This window comes from Meles meles, chromosome X (assembly GCF_922984935.1).
Source record: "Meles meles chromosome X, mMelMel3.1 paternal haplotype, whole genome shotgun sequence".
NCBI classification, from domain to species: Eukaryota; Metazoa; Chordata; class Mammalia; order Carnivora; family Mustelidae; genus Meles; species Meles meles.
Window position 1 is genome coordinate 46,758,027 of NC_060087.1, and position 22,181 is coordinate 46,780,207.

At 38.4% G+C, this 22,181-nt stretch overlaps 1 protein-coding gene across 11 annotated transcripts in view; it reads right to left on the bottom strand.

The window, feature by feature from the left end:
* Nucleotides 1–22,181, bottom strand: part of HUWE1 (HECT, UBA and WWE domain containing E3 ubiquitin protein ligase 1) — a 169,879-nt gene that overhangs the window by 65,239 nt on the left and 82,459 nt on the right. For all 11 annotated transcript variants that reach the window (XM_045994667.1, XM_045994670.1, XM_045994676.1 and 8 more), the window contains 6 exons: nucleotides 13,067–13,173; nucleotides 12,708–12,885; nucleotides 11,238–11,329; nucleotides 10,414–10,625; nucleotides 4,486–4,543; nucleotides 3,289–3,465 (listed from right to left, as the gene is read on the bottom strand). In XM_045994667.1, coding sequence (XP_045850623.1) covers nucleotides 3,289–3,465; nucleotides 4,486–4,543; nucleotides 10,414–10,625; nucleotides 11,238–11,329; nucleotides 12,708–12,885; nucleotides 13,067–13,173 — 824 coding nt within the window. The remainder of the gene's footprint in view (nucleotides 1–3,288; nucleotides 3,466–4,485; nucleotides 4,544–10,413; nucleotides 10,626–11,237; nucleotides 11,330–12,707; nucleotides 12,886–13,066; nucleotides 13,174–22,181) is intronic.

Below are 22,181 nucleotides of genomic sequence, written 5' to 3' on the forward strand. Positions count from 1 at the left end.
TTAATATACAATGAACTTCATATACACCATGTCTTTAATAGTCACAACGGAAGAAATAGAAGACAAGTGTCACAAATTTTGAACCTGGCCATGGTATCCCACCTGGTGAACGGCAAAATATGAATACAGGTATGACATACCTCAATGCCTCCTTTTAGAGCAACACTTTACTTCTCTCAAATGAGAGGCTTTTCAAATGTGGTAAGTCAATCATATTTAAAAGTCTGTGATGGCCAAACTGAAATACTATTATAGCAATGACTCTATACTGTAAGATTAATTATAAATTTTGCTCAACAAGGAGCAATATTAGGCAAGTTTTCAAAGTATGGAAGTGAACCAGTATTACTACTGTTTTTTTTTTCTTCCTAAAATAAAAAGAGGTGATTCTAGAATAGGAATGAGATAGGTAATTTCCTTTTTTATGAGACAACTCAAGGATTATAGGACATGGCCCTTGTAATTGCTTTTCAAATCTGCCGAAAAATCTCACAGTAAAATACTATCACTTGCCATTCAAAGATAGGATAACTTATGTGCCTTTACTGTGGCTTTAGATAAATCCATGAGTTCTCATATAGTGTCTCAGAGGTAGGATAATGATGGAGCACAGCCTCTTTTCCTCTTATAAACAGCTTAATACTTAAAAAACTTAATATTGCAAAGAGTAAAGCAAAATAAAACATTACAGATATGTCACAACTGCGGACTTTACAAGTCCAAACGCAACTGGATTACTGATTTTTACCAGAAATTTCTTATCACTGCACAATCCAGCTAATGAAGGAGCTTCACAGATTTAATGCAATCCCTATAAAATCATCAATGGCTGGGGAGGGCAGAAATAGAAATATCTCTCTTAAAATTTGTAGAATAACCTCAAGGGACCCCAAATAGATATAACTGCCTTGAAAAAGAACAAAGTTGGAGGTCTCACACTTCCTGATTTCCAAGCTTATCACAAAGATACAATAATAAAAAAAATGTGGTACTGGCATAAAGAAAGACATCAGGATCAACAGAATAAAATAAAGCCCCCAAATAAACCCTCACATCTATGGTCAAAATATTTTTAACAAGGGTGTCAAAACACAAGTGCAGCAGGGAAAGCACAATCTTTTCAACAAATGGTGTTGGGAAAACTGGATATACACATGCAAAAGAATGAAGCTGGACCTTACCTTACATCATATAAAAACAATTATTCCAAACAGATCAAAGACCTAAATATAAGAGTCAAAACTATAAAAGCATGTAGAAGAAGCCATAGGGTAAAAGCTGCAGGACCTTGGATTTGGGAGTAACTTCTTAGATTTGACACCAAAAGCACAGCAACAGCAATAAAAAAAGATAAAATGGGGGCGCCTGGGTGGCTCAGTGGATTAAGCCGCTGCCTTTGGCTCAGGTCATGATCTCAGGGTCCTGGGATCGAGCCCCACATCCGGCTCTCTGCTCCGCAGGGAGCCTGCTTCCTTCTCTCTCTCTCTCTGCCTACTTGTGATCTCTCTCTCTGTGTCAAATAAATAAATAATCTTAAAAAAAAAAAAGATAAAATGGACTTCATCAGAACTAAAACCTTTTGTTCATCAAAGGGCACTATTAACAGAGATAAAGACAAACCAGAGAATAGAGGAAAATATCGCAAATCATGTATCTGATACAAAGAATTAATATCCAAAATATAGAAAGGACCCCATTACTCAACAAAAAACAAACCCTACTAAAAATGGGCAAAGGGCTTGAACAGACATCTCTCCAAAGATACACGAATAGCCAGTAAGCACATAAAAAGATGCTCAACATCATCAATCATTAGAAGATGCAAACGGAGACCATGTGATCTCAATTCACACCTATTAGGTTGGCTACCATCAACAACAACAAAAAAAAAGAAAAAGAAAAAGAAAGTAAGTGTTGGGGAGGATGCAGAGAAATTGGAACCGTTGTACACTGCTGGTTGGAATGATGTGAAATGATGGAGCTGCTATGGAAAACAGTATGGTGGTTCCCTGAAAAATTAAAAATAGCTACCATATAATCCAGCAATCCTACTTCTGAGTATACAACTAAGAGAACTGAAAGGAGTCTTGGGTATGATCATACTTTTATATGGAATCTAAATAAGTCAAATACATAGGACCAGAGAACAGAAAGATGGTTGCCAGGGGCTGGGGGGAAATGCGGAGATGTTGGTCAAAGGGCAAACCTTCAGTTATGAGTAAATTGTGGGGATATAATATATACCTTGGTGTCTATAGTTAATAATATATTGTATACTTGACATCTGCTGACAGTAGATCCTTAAGTGCTTTTACTGTACATACACACACACACAGTAGTCTTGAAGAAGTATTTTCACACCTGTGTTCATAAGCAGCACTATTCAAAAATAATCAAGAGGTGGAAGCAACCCAATGGTCTATCAGTGAATGAATGGATAAACAAAATGTGGTTTATACATACAACAGCATCATAAAAAGGAAGGAAATTCTGACATATGCTACAACATGGGTGAATCTTTAAGACATTATGCTAAGCAAAATAAGCCAATCACAGAAAGACAAATACCTTATGAATTACATTTACATGAGGTACCTGGAATAGTCAAATTCAGAGACAGAAAATAGAACAATGTTTACCAGGGGCTGAGAGTGAGAGAGGAGTGTGGAGTTGTTGTTTATGAGTACAGAATTTCAGTTTTGCAAGGTGAAAAACTTTTGGAGATCAGTTGTACAACAATGTATATGTACTTAAGACTACTGAACTATACACCTAAAAAATGGTTAAAAAGGTAAACATCCTATGATGTGTATTTTACCACTACTTAAAGTAAATAAAGCACTTAATTTTTTGGCAAAATTTGAGCAATAACCTACAGGTCACTTATGGTTAAAATGCATGACTATCAAGCTTGAAAAAGGAAAAAAGCTATATGACTAAACAATACCAGATTGTGTTAAAAAAGCATCCATGAGAAAGGATGACACAATAGTAATAAACCCAGTTCCAAAACTTTCTTCATCTACCATCTCCTCCAATAAACTAAAATATTGGAACTATATATCAAACCTAAGAACAATGAACAGATACTTTAACTTTTCAATGAGAAATAATGTGACACGCTACTTATTAGTCACAAAATTCACTTGACTGACTTGTAATACATAACCACAAATTTCTTATTTTTTAGCTGAAAGTAAAGGGAGACCAAAGTAAAAACAAGTATACAGAAGTATTACAGAATTGATTTCTAAAAACAAATGAAGATATTTGGCCAGAAGCTCTTACCAATATGGATTTGCAGACACCTGCAACAGCCTGACAGGCCGCAGATGTGGGAAAGTCAATGGGCAGATTGGGAAGGCCCAAAATGGTAACCAAAGGCAAGAGTCCTTTCTGATTCACAAACTCCTGGCAGTGGTCATCTGTTGTATTGTTGCTCAGAATAGATTCCACAAATTTCATCTAGGTAATGAAAATTAAAAAAAAACTAAGTTAGAGTCTGACATCTGGAACTAAAAGGTAAGCCTGGAGTAAGGACAGGGGTTGCCTTGCAGTCATAAAATCAGTACTTTCTAGAATAGCAAAACCTCAAATAAATAGGGAGAGATAAGCTATGGACCCTAAACATCCAAAAAACAAAAACAAAACCACCAAAAAATACCATACAGGAATAATTACTTCTTCCCAATCTACCTTTTTGGCCACACCTAAAGTCATGTAATTTGAGAGGATAAATGATTTGCTCAGGGCCACACCCATGAATTAGTGGCAAAATTAGATCTGATCTTTTAATGTGCTTCTTACATGATAGTGTGTTGTCTCTCCCCGTAAATAAAAATGGATACTTTTTCCTCAATGTGTTCATAATGCAAATGAAAACCAGAACTCTAGAAGAGTGACTTGGACCAATCAAAGCATTTTTTTAAGGGAAGAAAGTAAAATGTGGGCAAGAAACACACAGGCACAAGAGGAACCATCTCTGGAAGTCTTGGAAGTGCTTAGTGGGCTAGAACAATTGCTAAGTGGGCCCTTACAGGGAAACAATTCTGGGAAAATTTAAACTCTTCCCTTTTCTCCTGTGAAACACATGGTTAAGTTGAAAGAAATGGTCATACTACTATTTTTTTAATATAAAGGAGAAGTTAACAGGAAAAATATCAAGTAATGGGTAAAATTTATGTTGGACACATTCAAAGAACATAATACTGGATTGTCCTAACAAAGCCCACTCTCCTGTTTGAATTCCAATGGCAAATAGTAACAATGAACAAAAAACTAGGAGTATTTAAAAGAAGGACGAGTGTTGTCCAATTGCTGGCAAACCAGTCTTACAGAACAAGGTTTGCACATCTTTTCCCACTGATCCACACTTTAAGGGCCCCAATGAAAATAAATGTGGAAATCACTAGACTATTTGGTAATCCCACACATTTTCCAGAAAAACACACACCTTTACGCGGTTTACCCTACCATGAATCTTACCACATTAAGGATGTAATCCATGAGGGGAATAGGAATACGTTCCTCTGTACCAACAACCCTGTTAAGGGAGAAAAGAGTGAGTTACACAAATTCACAATACCAGTGCAAGAGAACAAAGTGAGGAAAGGAAATAGCATGAAATTCTAGGTCCTTTCTTTTTCTTTTCTTTTTTTTAAAAATTTATTTATTTCTAGGTCCTTTCTTTAAGTCAGACTTCTAGTCTTCAGTATAGTATAGGAAAAAAAAAAAGAGCTGAAATCAATTCTGAAACTAGCTTTTCTAGCCTGACTAGGTTGAGAGCACAAAAGGAAAAACCAAGTCTTCACAAACTCAGCATATGCACATATCTCAAAAGAAACTATCTTAGGCAAACTATCATGGGAGGAATTCATCAATATGAAAATACCAAAAAAAAAACACCCCAGTTTGATTAAGACTATTGAAACATTTGCTTGAAGACAAGAGCTAGACAAAGAAACAAATACAATAAACATCTTACCATGTTCTTGCATCAGGTTTAAAGTTATAATGGAGAGCAAGAAATGGAATTTAATTTTGTTCAAAATTCCATGCTTAGACTGACAAACCATTCAGAACAAGTTAATCAAAGATGAAGCCAACACCCAAGGCCTCCTTTCTTAGCAATTTATATTTGTATCACAACAGTTCCTGAACTATCCAAAAACTGTGATCAGGTCATTTGCTTCGGATACTTCAATGCTGCAGTTAATGCCACAGCTGCAGAAAATGCAGCACTTAGCTCAATCTTGGCTTTTGCAAGAAATAAACAGAGAGAAAATCCACAAAAATATATTAAAATGAAACAAAATCTACCTCAAGGTAAACCCTAGAAAGGGACAAAACCTGAGTCTAATAGGGAGCATTCTGGATACAGGCCCTTGAAGACATTTGGGGGGAAGAGGCAGAAATAAAAGGGAGAAGTAGGGGAAGAGAGAAAGCAAGAGAATTTGTAAGAAGTTAACAGTCCTAGTCCTTGAGCAAGACAAGATGTAAATACAGATTTGTCAGGCATGAGGACACTGACAGCAAAATGGAGACTAGACCTAGTGGAGAGGCATCGGAAATGGTTTCAGTGATGAAATATCCAGAGCTAGGGTTTGGCAAGGATATTGTGAACACTCTCAATGAAGAATTTAGGGAAGAACTCTGTATAATACAAAGGCAGGACCTATAAGCCACGAGTGGGATGATTCCATGGCAAGACTGCAACCTTTCCTTGACCGTAAAGCTCCTTCTCAGAACCACTGCAGCATTCCCTGCCACTTGTATCAATCATCTACCCCAGCTTCATTGCACCTTCTGGAAAAGAACCAATAAATCCATCTCTATAGCTAAGGAGTACAGGTGTGGCTCTAGCCCAAATTAAATACTTGTCCCTTTGTAGAAACCGAAGGTAATGGCAAAGAGCCAAAGTAGTATCATGAAATGGGACCAAGGTACTTCCTTCATTTGCTTAGGGAAATAGAAGTTAGGGAAAATAAAAGAAAACATATCAACACAGAGGTTCTTAATCCAAATCTAGGAACGAATTTGTTCAATAATCACTTTTTTCATTATCCTCATCTTTTGGCCTCCAGGCTCAGAACATCATATAGGAACAGTACATATGATAAACTCTCCCTAGTAGAAATCCCTCTATCAACTGGTTTTAAGAAGAATTTTAATCTTAACCTCATATGAAACTTTGACCCAGAGCATCTATGAACAGTTAAGTCTGCATTCCTACAATGAATAAAACAATTTACCTTAACTGTCAAATTAAAAACTTCCTGTCTCCCCTTTGAATAAAGCACACATATTCCCAAACTCAATTTTACATGTGTATTTATGGTATTGGAGCCCTTAATCAGGAGTACAGAAAAGGGACGCCTGGGTGGCTCAGTCGGTTAAACTGCTGCCTTTGGCTCAGGTCATGATCCCAGCGTCCTCAGATGGAGTCCTGCATCAGGCTCCTTGCTCAGTGGAGAGCCTGCTTCTCTCTCTGCCTCTGCCTGCTTGTGCGCTCTCTCGCTCTCACAAATAAATAAATAAATAAATAAAATCTTAAAAAAAAAGCACAGGAGATAAATTCCAATTGTGTGTCATATACAGTGTATAGGACAACAGGTCTCAGGGAATTTTTAGGGTGTGGGTGGGGTGAATCATCTCTTTCTTCCAGCTCTTTAGGAGACACAGCTGCCTTTGGCAAAGAAGTCCTCCCAGTGAGCTACAATTAAGGAAACAACTGCTTTTCTAATTGGCTGCCTTTAAAGCCCAGACACTTGCTATTCAAGTTCCAGAGACCACATGGATTTATATGTCTCATTTCTTTCAAGTTGTTCAAGATAGGCAGTTAAGTTAGGCAAAGTAAATGGAATCCACTGCAAAATAAACCATGGTACCTTAACTAAAAGCCCTGGTTACTCATTGGCAAGTACATTCATCCCCAGCAGTTATCAGTTTTACTGACATGAAAACAGTTTAGAAGGCAGAAGAAAGAGGCCAAAACACAAGTATTTAGAATTACTTGTCTTTGGATGTAGAGCAAAATGTCATGTATTTCGGGTAGACTGTAGTGCCTCAATTTCCTTATTCCAGACTGAGCACAAAAACCACATGTCTCAAGATCAAATACAAACAGCATTTTCAAATACAAGCTGCTGATTTTAGAAAAAATAGAGAAAAATATTGTTTTATCCTGGAAAAACCTAGAAACTCAAAAACCCATCCACAGAAGTGGATTCATTCAATGAAACACTACTCAGCAACGAAAAGAAACCGAGAGATGCAACAATGAGATTCCTTTCTCATGAATCTCAAAAACACGCTGAACAACAGAAGCCAGATATAAGAAAGCCAGATACGAGAAAGTACATACCATCAGGTATGATACACATATGAGACTCCATCTCCTGTATTTATAGAATATTCTGGAATATGCAAATTTATTCAACGATGATTAAAATAAGTAGGGGCACCTGGCTGGCACAATAAGTTAAGTGTCCGACTCTTGGTTTTGGCTCAGGTTGTGATTTCAGGGTTGAGATGGAGCCCCATAGTTGGGCTCCACATTCAGTGGGGAATGTACTTGAGGATTCTCTCCCTCTGCCCATGCCCTGGCAACGTGCGCTCTCTCTAAAATAAATAAATCTTCAAAAACAAAAGTAGCTGCCCCACTTTAGGATAGAGAAATAGGAATCTTAAGACCTGTGCAGTTTACAGAAATTAAACCTTAATAAAAAAACACAGGAAAAATTTACTCATGTGTTTATTTAAGGCACTGGACAACAGATGAGGACATGTGAGACTGGAATTTGTTTGAGAGTCCCACTGAAGAATTTTGCGTTGGGGTGAGTTGGGGGATATAAACAAGACTTTTGGAGAGAGGGGATGGCACACACTATAAATTTTTCTAAGCCTCTTCCTATACTGGCAGAAAGTACATAGTAACTCCCGCCATAACAACTACCTGGGATAAGGAGATAAAAGAACTCCCTTTAATATATTGTGGCTTTCGAGATGAAGGTTGAGTTTAGTCAGCTTCTTACTTTTCCTTCCAGCCTTAATAATCCACAGGGTGACCCAACTGAGGCTTCTGAAGGTAGCAGAACTCTTAGATATGTTATGTGAATGAGGTAGTGATGAACACCCAGACCACGCAGAGTATAGGAAAACATCAATACCATGGAATAGCAATTTACTAGAGTCCTCTGTAGCTTTAGAAGCTACATATGACTAACACTATGGTAGACTATTAATGCTGTGCGTGCCTGTATTTTTACTATCTCTTCTCATTCATGTTTCATTAGGACCCACCTCTCTTGGTGTTTAAAATTCAGGAAATCCTTCATCTAATGCTCTAGAGTCATTCCATCAAAGCACCGAATGAACATTTACAGGCCAATTATCTGCTATATACAAAGTAATTAGGATACATTGTAAAATGAGACATTGTCCCTTCCCTGGAGGAGCACACAGATTAATGGGAGAAACCATTAGAATATATGAATAATTCCAACTAAACTTTGGGAAGAACACAAAAGACTGACTTCCCATTCAGAGGTAAAAGGAAAAGCTCCTTTAAGAATGTGGCATTTGAACCGGCTTTGCAGGAATTTAGTAGATAGAAAAGAAGGAGATAAGATAATTTAGGGTTGGGGGGGACAACAGAACACAGTGACACATATCCTAAGAAAAGCATGGAGTGAAAAAATACAAGGGTATGAGAAAACATCAATTTACTATGACAGCTTAAAATGTGGGCATGTTAGATCTAAGGTATCTGTAAGATATTCTGGTAGAGAAAAAGTTCTATGCAGATAAACACTCACAACCTCACTCAAAACCACCCTCCCACTCCTCAAGTTTAAGAAATCCTTCCCTTGTCTTGTAGTCAGGAAAGGAAACCATATCCTAGCAGGGTGGCTGACAAGGGTGTGACAAGTAAGGACAGATTCTGGCTCCTCTGCATATAAAATCTTGTTTTCTCAGGTGTCTTCCCAAAGAGAATGTTTTAATCAAAATTAGAAGATGCTGCTAGAATGAAGGTAGAGTTGCCATCTCAGACAAGGGTAAGACACATTTGCCCAACAAACTTAGTAGTTAATACATCTCCTCCAAAAAACAAAACAAACCCCCAAAACACCAAAACCCAAACAAACCTCAAACCTCATACCAACAGGCTCATCACTTCCTAGAGCTCCAACGGGGCACACCAGTTTCGTTGTCCAGAACTTTCCTCCTTCTGGGTATTCTGCCATAATTTTCTCTTAAGTTCCAAACTGTCCTTCAAGAGCAGCCCAAACCCATTCATATCCATACCTAAAACATTCCCTGTTTTTCTCAGAACTAGTTATCTATAAACCAGATAACTAATTAATTAACATTTAATTATTAAATTATTAATAACATTTAATTATTAAATGGATAAATGCATGACAGCTCAGAGGTATCACACCCTCTTCTGGCATGAATGTGATTAAGAGTTACAGCTATGGGGGCGCCTGCTTCCCTTCCTCTCTCTCTGCCTGCCTCTCTGCCTACTTGTGATCTCTGTCTGTCAAATAAATTAAAAAAAAAAAGTTACAGGGGCGCCTAGGTATCTCAGTGGGTTAAAGCCTCTGCCTTTGGCTCAGGTCATGATCCCAAGGTCCTGGGATCAAGCCCCACATTGGGCTCTGCTCAGCAGTGAGCCTGCTTCCCCCCCTCTCTCTGCTTGCATCTCTGCCTGCTTGTGATCTCTGTCTGACAAATTAATTAATTAATTAATTAAAAAAAAAGTTACAGCTACAAGTTAAATTTCATCCCTTGCACGTGACAATATAAGCTCAAAGAGCCTGGTAGATTATGCACCACCAGTCAGCAAGCAGTCTTTAAGCCCATCCCCATCTCACCATCCAGGTAGTCAATTTTTATGTAAAACAAAACTTGAATAAATAGAAGTAAGAAGGAAAATCTACCCTGCCTGATTATAATAATATCGTATATTCCAAAGACTTATGATTTATCTAGAATAAACAGATAGTAATCAAACAAAAGCAAAGACCAACCAGCAACAAATCCCTGTAATTTTTAAGGACTTAGGAGACAGGCTTCAAAAGTACAATGTTTCATTATGTGCTCACTTATGCAAACAATCAAGCAATGATGCAAATACCAAATCAACAATGGGGGAAAAGTCCTCTGAGAAAAACCCACAAACTTGATATAGTAGATTCAATTCCATGAACAAATTTTAAAGAAAGACACCTTGCTAAGGCAACCAATACAATTAATTATGAAAGCATAAATGATGCACAATGGTCAAGGAGAAAAAACTAGACTCTTAGGGCTGGAAGAACCTTATAATGAACCAATTCCCTCATGTTACGGATGAAAATGACATGCCTAAGATCACAAGGCTAGGGAACCTGTCTTGTGAATACTTACTGCTGATTAGGCTCTGTTTCATTCTGTTGGGTAGAATTAAAGCTCTGCATGGCCTGTACTTCTTCTTCCTCCTCATCTTCACTAGAGGCCTCTTCTGCAGCATGATTAGACCTTGGAGGAGGAGCAGTTGCAGTCCCATCAGCCTTCTGGATTGATGGCTTCTGACAGATGTATTTAGGGTCTCTTCCAAGATTACAGATTTCTTCAAGTAACTGAAAGACACAGGAAATAGGATTATTTATTAGTAAATAAGAAATGGGGGACAACTTACACTTTTGGAGCATTTTCTACGTGTTATACACAGAAGTGCCAAAACATTTTATATGCGTGTATATATGTATGTATGGATAATATATCACTTACGGAATATAGACATCAATCCTATTTTCCAAACAGGGGAACTGAAGTTCTGAAGTTAAATAACTTGTTAACACAGATGTTAAGTGACTGAATGACTAAACTGATTCCCTGTCCTAATTCACAAGAACTAGGAACTCATACACTATACAGGCAACTGGCAGGGATACTAACTGTGAAAAAAATATCAAGAAACAAAGATTAGAAAAAGTAACATGCTTTTACAAACAGAAGTTAAATCCTGGCAACTTGTTAATATCCTATAGAAGAAAGCAATACTTAAGTGACTTTTGGGGGAGGGTCTGGGACAAAGGACCAACCCAAGGACACGGAGAAAATAAGGCAGACATAATCCTCTTCTAGGCCTAGCCCAAGAATCTAAATGACCTCCAGTAGGCCAAGTTTTTTTCTTAAAAATCCCCTTAACTACTCTCTCATGCCCATGGTCAGTCTAAATCACTTCCTACCTTGATGATCGCCGTTGTTGCATCTGTTTTGAGGGTGGGCTGATGTCTCATGAGCTCATCAACGGCACTCCCCAGGTTAGATGCAGTATCCCCTTAAAGCAAAAAATGAACTGTTAGAAAGACTGAAAAAATAGAATTTGAGCTATCTTCTTTGCCAATGAGGAGGAAAGAAGAAACTGAACTGGTGGTTGTTGATTTTCTAATGCCATATTTTCTCAAATGAATTCACACCAACTTCTGAAAGTAAATCATTGGGGAGGAAGAAGAAAACCCTATCAGTCTACTGAGCATATTTAAAAATGACCACGTACATTACATCCTGCCCTCGCAATCTCTACTACCAAGGTCTGAATGAACTAGCAAAGAGAAAGAGAGAAAAGAAAGAAGCATAAAACCATTAATCCTCGGCTGCCCCAAGAGAGAATGACAATGGCAGCTTGAAGGACAAAGTACACTTATAAAAACTGGATTCTTTCTAGAGCCCTACCTTCTCACTATTCCTCAATAATATGGTCTCAAATACACTGGGAAGGAGATCTATTCATTTGTGACTTGTGGAACTTGGATTAGAATAGAAGACTACTAAGATCAACACCTCAGGACTTTGTATCTCCTGTTGCTAGACTAGACAGTGGATCTGGAAATACACTGCCCCTAATACCCGTCTCTCACTAGCACCATGACAGTAGATCTAACAATGAACTTTGATAGTCTGAGGAACACCACCTCTTATTTGCACATCCAAAGGTCACTGGAAGAAGCCCTCAGCCTCTCTCAAGTTCCAGCCACTGAGGCGTCAAAGTGGCACAGAATGATGACAGGTGGAAATTTCCCAAGGACACCCTTTCCCCCTGGTGCCAGACGCCAAGCCCTAGGTGACCTTGCCCAAGATCTCCACTGGATAATTCCTGCTCCTCCGGGTAATCCCACTGAGGTAGCAGTGCAGTGTAGGTCCTGCCTCCTGGTAGTCCACCTGGGAATCCAGGGCTGCCCCTCCCGCCCTAACCCAAGAAGAAGGGGGCAGCCTCTGTGAGTCACTCCACCATTCAGCTTCTGGCCTGCCCAAATGCTACAGCCAACTGGAACATGAGGGCATGGTCTGGAGGTATCTCCTGAAGATCTGGACCATTTGGTGGCCTAGGAAGGGAAAGGTTTTCCCAACACTTGTACAAATTTGGATTAAAACTTTGAACTTCTGAACACACACACACACACACACACAGAGAATTGCTGAGAAACATGAAAATATGAGCAGAACATAAGGGTGAAGTATTCTTTTCTACCTGCAATACAATGTATATAGTGATATAGTAATAACTATACTGATAATTACCATTAAGCTTAGCACACCTAGCCAGAGAAATGTGAGGTCAAAAAAGGGTTTTATTCTCAAACTGGTGGCTCGATAATCACCTAAAATCTTAGCACAACAGCAAACCAATTATTGTAAGATAAATCCTGGTGACTTACCAAGAGGATCAGAACTCCTCCTCCTTCTCATGGCTGGGAGGTAATCTGGAGACAAAAGTACTTTGAAAAGACGTTCAAAAGGCTGACACTGCACAAATGACTGAAGACCTCGGGCATTCAAGCAGAGTGCACTGAATACATTTGGGAGGGAGCCAAGGACTTCACGGGTAGCAGGAACCTAGAGAGAAGATCAAGTGAATTTGAAGACCTTTAAAAGCATTCAGGTGTAGATGCCATGAACCTCTGACCAGGCTATTGAACAGAGAGATAATAGGGGAGGGGTATATTGTGGGAAGGTGCATATCATGGGTAAGGGTATGCAAAGAGCATTCTTTACAGAGAAACAGTAAAGGACTCACATCTTTGATAAGCAGTGCATGAAGCATGACATCTGTTAATCCATTGTCCTGGAGTGAGGAGAGAAGTGATGGTTCTTGAAATACAAACACAGTCACCACTTCAGTAGCTAAAAAAGATGAGAAATAGGAAAAACTCAGATATTCTTCACAGGTATTAACAACAAAACTCCAAAGGCTTAAAAAAACATACCCAATGTACAACAATTTAAATACTTGTACTTACTCTGAAATGAAAGCTCCTAATACTGCTCCATCAGAAGATCACTATTAAGAATTAGGTGACAAACCTTCAAGATTTTTATGGGCAATGTATAGGTATAATGATAATTAAGAATACCATACTGAACACTGAAAAATATACCAAGAAATTTCAGGTGCTTTCCTCACATAAAAAAAGGGTAACTATGTGAGATGATTTGTTAATTAGCTTGATTATAGAAATCATTTCACTACATATACTAGATCATGTTCTACATCTTAAGCATATATAATTCAAGAAATATATATAAATGAAAAAAATATTAAGATTTTTAGGAGCATATTTTTACACCACTGAGGTTACACAGCTATATAACCTGTTTCTTTTAAATTACAATATACACCATATATTCTCCTTTTTCTTTCCATGTCACTACACTACAGTTCATTCAAATGAATGGCTGCATACCACTCCACTAAATACATGAACCACCGTGGTTCCAGACTGCAATTATGAGAACTAATGAATCTAAAAATACAACCTTCGTTTAAAATGCAGGGAAAATATCTAAGATGGGGGGTGGTTTCCTGGATTGACGTAAACAACTGATAGAATGGACAAAATGTCTTCTCAAAAGCCTTTTAACAATTTTAAAATACCATTAGCAATGTTAAGAGTTTTTAGGTATGTAATCCGCCCAACTATTGACAATATTGTATTTAACATGGGCTGTATAGATGGTTATCAGTGCTCAAGAGAAAATTAATGCATTCATTAAAGGGAACCAAAAGTGAAGCTAGAAATAGAAAAAATAGCATTTAGTGAACTGCAAGCCAATAGGATGAATAAAACCTGTAACTAACCCTCTGAAAAGACTAAAAAAGCTTACAAGCTTATGGGAAATCTAAGAAAAGCAGGCAATATATCAGCAGCGAAAAAAGGAGATCTGACCAGATTCAGAACAAATAAAATTCTTTTACAAACTGTATTCTAACAAGTGAAATGTAATGCTTTTGTAAGAAAATGTCATAAAAAAACTGACTCTCAAGAAGTGATAGGAAAGCAGCCTAGTCTATTAACCACAAGAATTTTTAAAATAAAAATACCAAGTAACAGGCACCAACCCAACAGTTTCATTATTTTTAAAAAAGATTTTTTTTCATTTGTCAGATAAAGAAAGAGTGTGCATACAAGCAGGTTGGGGGGAGAGGCAGGCAGAGGGAGAAGCAGCCTCTCTGCTGAACAAGGAGCCAGATGTTGGACTCAATCCCAGGACCCTGGGATCACAACATTAGCTGAAGGCAGACGCTTAACAGACTGAACCACCCAGGTGTCCCTACAGTAACAATTTTAGATGTGAGATTATTAAACCTTCTAGGAGTAATTAAGACAAGGCTTCCCAACTCATTGTACAAGATTTAAAAATTTTGATTTTAAAACCAGACAAAGGGGTGCATCTACTCCAAATGTCACTGAAATGGGCAAATATATGACAATTACTGGGGACCAACAGTTGTTAATGGTCTTTGGGACTTCTGATGGACTACAAGCTTATGGAAACAGTTAAGTCCTTTTTTGGGTTCCTACTGTTATATAATAAAATCTTCTACAGACTTTTTCTTAAAACAAATGTCTAAATTACAAGAAGTTACTAAAATTGAGTATTCATAAACTAAAATTAGTGTTCTACTAGAGGTTACTAAGACATCAAATCTGTTATTTTACCATGGTCTTAACTATAACGCTATGTCATAATGCTACTGTGCAATGGGACAGTTTAAACCCTCTTTTAAAATTAACAGATGACCAAATATTAGAATTTTTTAAAAAGGAAACACAAAAACCAACTGGCTCCATGTGGAACCTAGCAACTGACTCCTAAGTTAACTCTTAAAAAAATTAATGATAGGGGGGCGCCTGGGTGGCTCAGTGGGTTAAGCTGCTGCCTTCGGCTCAGGTCATGAATTCAGGGTCCTGGGATCGAGTCCCACATCGGGCTCTCTGCTCAGCAGGGAGCCTGCTTCCCTCTCTCTCTGTCTTTGCCTGCCTCTCTGCCTACTTGTGGTCTCTCTCTCTGTCAAATAAATAAATCTTTAAAAAAAAAATTAATGATAGGGAGGAGTCAAGATGGCGGAGTAGTAGTAGGCTGAGATGAGATCAGGTAGCAGATTAGCTAGAGTGTTTATCAAACTACTCCAAACACCTACAAATCCAACAGGAGATCGAAGAGAAGAAGAACAGCAATTCTAGAAACAGACACTTTCTGAAAGGTATGACCTGCGGAGAAGTGAATCCAAAGCGACAGGAAGATAGACCGTGGCAGGGAGGGCTGGCTCCCGGCAAGCAGCAGAGCAACAGGGCACAAAATCAGAACTTTTAAAAGTCAGTTCCACTGAGGGACATCCCTCCAGAGGCTAAGCCAGTTGAAGCCCACGTGGGGACAATGTGGTCTCAGGTCCCATGGGGTCACAGAAAGATTGGGGTTGTCTGAGTGTTGCAGAGCTCGCAGGTATTAGAGTGGGGAAGCCGGCTATAGAGATGGAGCCGAGGAGTGAGCTCTCAAATTGGAGTTACCTTAAACTTTGATCCGTGGCACAGTCAAGACACTGTTCTTTGAGCAGGGACCGCACAAGATCTGGGAAGACCCCACCTGGAAGAGCTCAGGGATCTGCTGAGTCTGGAGATTCCAGGTGGGGCTGTGTGCCAGACACAGAGATGCTTGGTCACAGGCTGGGGGCCAGGGAGACGGGAGTGATTGAGTGCTTTTCTCTGAGGGCACACTGAGGAATGGTGTCCCGAGTTCTTGGCTCCTCAGGGCTAGTGACTGGGAGGCCGCCATTTTCATTACCGTCCTCCGGAACTCTACAGAAAGTTTTCAGGGAACAAAAGCTCCCGAAAGTGAACCCAAGTGGATTACATAGCCTGGCCAATGGTAAGGGTGGTGCAATTCCGCCTCAGTCAAAGACACCTGAGAATCACTTCAACAGACCCCTCCTCCAGAAGATCATAAGGAATCCAGCCAAGACCAAGTTCACTTACCAAGGAGAACAGCAGAATTCCAGAGGAGGAGAAAGCAAAGCATGGAATTCATGGATTTTTTCCCATGAATCTTTAGCCTTGCAAAGTTAGTTAATTTTTTTTACATTTATTTTTTTCTTATGCTAAAATTTTGTTAACTTTTACTCTTTCCTCTTTTAACGTTTCTTAACTAGTTCATTTTAACAACACCTTTCACAAAAAAATATTTTTGAACCTTCATTATTATATTTTATACTTCATTGTATCTAACTTTATTTTTTGTGTATACACAGATTTTGTTCTTCTAAAAAAACTGGGGATACAACTTCTACTGTATTAAAATATACCCTAAATCTAGCACAGGGCTTTGTTCCAGTCTCCAGACTAAGCAAATTCTCTTCACTTTCTTTTTCTTTATTCTCCCAACCAATTTATCTTATCAACTCCTTCTTAAGAAATTTTTTAAAAAAATTTTCATCTTTATAGTCATATTTCCATCCATCGTGTTTACCCTTATTGTGTGTATATATATATTTTTTTCATTCTTCAAAATTTAAGGAGGTAGTTTCTTCTAAGAGACCAAAATACTCCCCAAATTAAGTGGGTGACTCTGTTCTATTCACAAGTCTAATATATATATTTTCTCTTTTTAATTTTTTCTTTATTTTTTTTTTCTCTGAACTTCTTTTTACCCCTTTTCTTCCCCCATGATTTGGGGTCTCTTCTGATTTGATTAAAGCACATTTTCCTGGGGTCTTTGCCACCCTCTTAGTATTTTATTTGCTCCATTACATATTCTTATCCGGATAAAATGACAAGGCGGAAAAACTCACCACAAAAAAAGAACAAGAGGCAGTACCGAAGGCTAAGGACCTAATCAATATGGACATTGGTAATATGTCAGATCTAGAGTTCAGAATGACGATTCTCAAGGTGCTAGCTGGGCTCAAAAAAGGCATGGAAGATATTAGAGAAATCCTGTCTGGAGAAATAAAAGCCCTTTCTGGACAAATGAAAGCACTAAAATCTAACCAAGTTGAAATCAAAAAAGCTATTAACGAGGTGCAAAAAAAAATGGAGGCTCTTACTGCTAGGAGGCAGAAGAGAGAATTAGTGATATATAGTGATACGTAATATATATACACATTATATATATTAATAACGTATATGTATATATATTATATATATTAGTGATATATAAGAACAAATGACAGAATAAAGAAGCTGAGCAAAAGGGAGACAACTACTGGATCACGAGGGGTGAATTCAAGAGATAACTGTTAACATAAGACGAAACAACATTAGAATAACTGGGATTCTGAGGAAGAAGAGAGAGAGAAGGGAGCAGAAGGTATATTGGAGAGAATTATTGGAGAGAATGTCCCTAATATGGCAAAGGGAAAAAGCATCAAAATCCAGGAGGTGCAGAGAGCCCCCCCCCTAAAATCAATAAGAATAGGTGCACACCCCATCATCTTGGAGTAAAATTTACAAGTCTTAGCGACAAAGAGAAAATACTGAAAGCAGCCCAGGACAAGAAGTCTGTAACATACAATGGTAAAAATACTAGACTGGCAGCAGACTTATCCAGAGACCTGGCAGGCCAGGAAGAGCTGGCATGATATATTCAGAGCACTAAACGAGAAAAACATGCAGCCAAGAATACTCTATCCAGCTAGGCTATCATTGAAAATAGAAGGAGAGATAAAAAGCTTCCAGGACAAACAAAAACTGAAAGAATTTGCAAACACCAAACCAGCTCTACAGGAAATATTGAAAGGGGTCCTCTAAGCAAAGAGAGAGCCTACAAGTAGTAGACCAGAAAGGAACAGAGACAATATACAGAACAGTCACCTTATAGGCAAAACAATGGCACTAAATTCATATCTCTCAATACTTACCCTGAATGTAAATGGGCTAAATGCCCCAATCAAAAGACACAGGGTATCAGAATGGATAAAAAAACAAAACCCATCAGTATGTTGCCTACAAGAAACTCATTTTAGACCCAAAGACACCTCTAGATTTAAAGTGAGGGGGTAGAAAACAATTTACCATGCTAAAGGGCATCAGAAGAAAGCTGGGGTGGCAATCCTTATATCAGATCAATTAGATTTTAAGCCAAAGACTATAATAAGAGATGAGGAAGGACACTATATCATACTCAAAGGGTCTGACCAACAAGAAGATCTAACAGTTTTAAATATCTATGCCCCTAACATGGGAGGAGCCAACTGTATAAAATTAATAACAAAATCAAAGAAACACATTTACAATAATACAATAATAGTAGGGGACTTTAACAACCCCTTTAGTGAAATGGACAGATCATCCAAGCAAAAGATCAACAAAGAAATAAAGGCCTTAAATGACACACTGGACCAGATGGGCATCACAGATATATTCAGAACATTCCATTCCAAAGCAGCAGAATACACGTTCTTCTCTAGTGCACATGGAACATTCTCCAGAATAGATCACATCCTGGGTTATAGATCAGGTCTCAACCGGTATCAAAAGATTGGGATCATTCTCTGCATATTTTCAGACCACAATGCTCTGAAGCTAGAACTCAATCACAAGAGGAAAGTTGGAAAGAACCCAAATACATGAAGACTAAGGAGCATCCTACTAAAGAATGAATGGGGTCAACCAGAAAATTAAAGAAGAATTGAAAAAATTCATGGAAACAAATGATAATGAAACAATGAACGATGTTTCAAAATCTGTGGGACGCAGCAAAGGCAGTCCTGAGAGGAAATTAGATAGCAATACAAGCCTTTCTCAAGAAACAAGAAAGGTCTCAAATACACAACCTAACCCTACACCTAAAGGAGCTAGAGAAAGAACAACAAAGAAAGCCTAAACCCAGCAGGAGAAGAGAAATAATAAAGATCAGAGCAGAAATCAATGAAATAGAAACCAAAAACAATAGAACAAATCAATGAAACTAGGAGCTGGTTCTTTGAAAGAATTAGTAAGATTGATAACCCCCTGGCCAGACTTATCAAAAAGAAAAGAGAAAGGACCCAAATAAATAAAATCATGAATGAAAGAGAAGAGACCACAAACACCACGAAAGAAATACAAACAATTATAAGAACATATTATGAACAACTATATACTGGCAAATCTGACAATCTGGAAGAAATGGATACATTCCTAGAGACATATAAACTACCACAGCTGAACCAGGAAGAAATAGAAAATCTGAAGAAACCCATAACCAGTAAGGAGATTGAAGCCATCCTCAAAAGTCTCTCAACAAACAGGAGCCCAGGGCCAGACAGCTTCCCAGGGGAATTCTACCAAACATTTAAAGTAGAATTAATTCCTATTCTCCTGAAACTGTTCCAAAAAATAGAAATGGAAGGAAAACTTCCAAACTCATTTTATGAGGCCAGCATTACCTTGATCCCAAAACCAGACAAAGGTCCCACCAAAAAAGAGAATTACAGACCAATATCCTTGATGAACACAGATGTGAAAATTCTCACCAAAATACTAGCCAATAGGATCCAACAGTACATTAAAAGAATTACTCACCACGACCAATTAGGATTTAGTCCAGGGTTGGAAGATTGTTCAACATCCGCAAATCAATCAATGTGAAACATTAATAAAAGAACGAACAAGAACCATATGATACTCTCAATAGATGCTGAAAAAGCATTTGACAAAGTACAGCATCCTTTCTTGATCAAAACTCTTTAAAGTGTAGCAACAGAGAGTACACATCTCAGTATCATCAAAACCATCTATGAAAAACCCACCGTGAATATCATTCTCAATGGAGAAAAACTGAGAGATTTCCACTAAGGTCAGGAACATGGCAGGGATGTCCATTATCACCACTGCTATTCAACACAGTACTAGAAGACCTAGCCTCAGCAATCAGACAACAAAAAGAAATTAAAGGCATCCGAATTGGCAAGGAAGAAGTCAAACTACCACTCTTCGCAGATGATATGATACTGTATGTGGAAAACCCAAAAGACTCCACTCCAAAACTGCTAGAACTTGTGCAGGAATTCAGTAATGTGTCAGGATATAAAATCAATGCACAGAAATCAGTTGCATTTCTATACATCAACAAGAGAGAAGAAAGAGAAATTAAGGAGTCAATCCCATTTATAACTGTACCCAAACCCATAAGATACCTAGGAATAAACCTAACCAAAGAGGCAAAGAATCTATACTCAGAATACTATAAGTACTCAAGAAAGAAACTGAGGAAGACACAAAGAAATGGAAAAATGTTCCATGCTCATGGATTGGAAGAACAAATATTGTGAAAATGTCTATGCTACCTAAAGCAATCTACATGTTTAATGCAATCCCTATCAAAATCCCATCCATTTTTTTTTCAAAGAAATGGAACAAATAATCCTCAAATTTATATGGAACCAGAAAAGACCTTGAATAGCCAGAGGAATATTGGAAAAGAAAGCCAAAGTTGGTGGCATCACAATTCTGGACTTCAAGCTCTATTAGAAAGCTGTCATCATCAAGACAGTATGCTACTGGCATAAAAACAGACACAAAGACCAATGGAACAGAATAGAGAGCCCACAAATAGACCCTCAACTCTACAGTCAACTAATCTTCCACAAAGCAGGAAAGAATGTCTAATGGAAAAAAGGCAGCCTCTTCAACAAATGGTGCTGGGAAAATTGGACGGACACATGCAGAAAAATGAAACTGGACCATTTCCTTATGCCACACATGAAAAAAGACTCAAATGGATGAAGGACCTCAATGTGAGAAAGGAATCCATCAAAATCTTTGAGGAGAACACAGGCAGCAACCTCTTTGACCTCAGCTGCAGCAACGTCTTCCTAGGAATATCGCCAAAGGCAAGGGAAGCAAGGGCAAAAATGAACTATTGGGACTTCATCAAAATCAAAAGCTTTTGCACAGCAAAGGAAACAGTCAACAAAACCAAAACACAACTGAGAGAATGGAAGAAGATATTTGCAAATGACTTATCAGATAAAGGGCTAGTATCTAACCTGTATAAAGATCTTATCAAACTCAACACCCAAAGAGCAATAATCCAATCAAGAAATCGGCAGAAGACATGAACAGACATTCCTGCAAAGAAGACATCCAGATGGCCCACAGACACATAAAGAAGTGCTCCACATCACTCGGAATCAGGGAAATACAAATCAAAACCACAATAAGATACCACCTCACACCAGTCAGAATGGCTAAAATTAACAAGTCAGGAAATGACAGATGCTGGCGAGGATGGGGAGAAAGGGGAGCCCTCCTACACTGTTGGTGGGAATGCAAGCTGGTGCAACCAGTTTGGAAAATAGCATGGAGGTTCCTCAAAAAGTTGAACGTAGAGCTACCATATGACCCAGCAATTGCACTACTGGGTATTTACCCTAAATAAATGTAGTGATCCAAAGGGGCACATGCACCCGAATGTTTATAGCAGCAATGTCCACAATAGCCAAACTATGGAGAGAACCCAGATGTCCATCAACAGATGAATGGATAAAGAAGATGTGGTGTATATATATACAATGCAATACTATGCAGCCATCAAAAGAAATGAAATTTCGACACTTGTGATTACATGGATGAAAATACGGGGTATTATGGTTAGCGAAATAAGTCAATCAATTATCATATGATCTCCCTGATATGAGGAAGTTGAGAGGCAACATGGGGGGGTTTGGGGGCAGGAAAAGAATAAAAGAAACAAGATGGGATTAGGAGGGAGACAAACCGTAAGAGACTCTCGCAAAGCAAAGTGAGGGTTGCCAGGCAGAGGGGAGTAGGGAGAAGGTGGTGGGATATGGACACTGGGGAAGGTATGTGCTATGGTGAGTGCTGTGAAGTGTGTAAACCTGGCGATTCACAGACCTGTATTCCTGGGGCTAA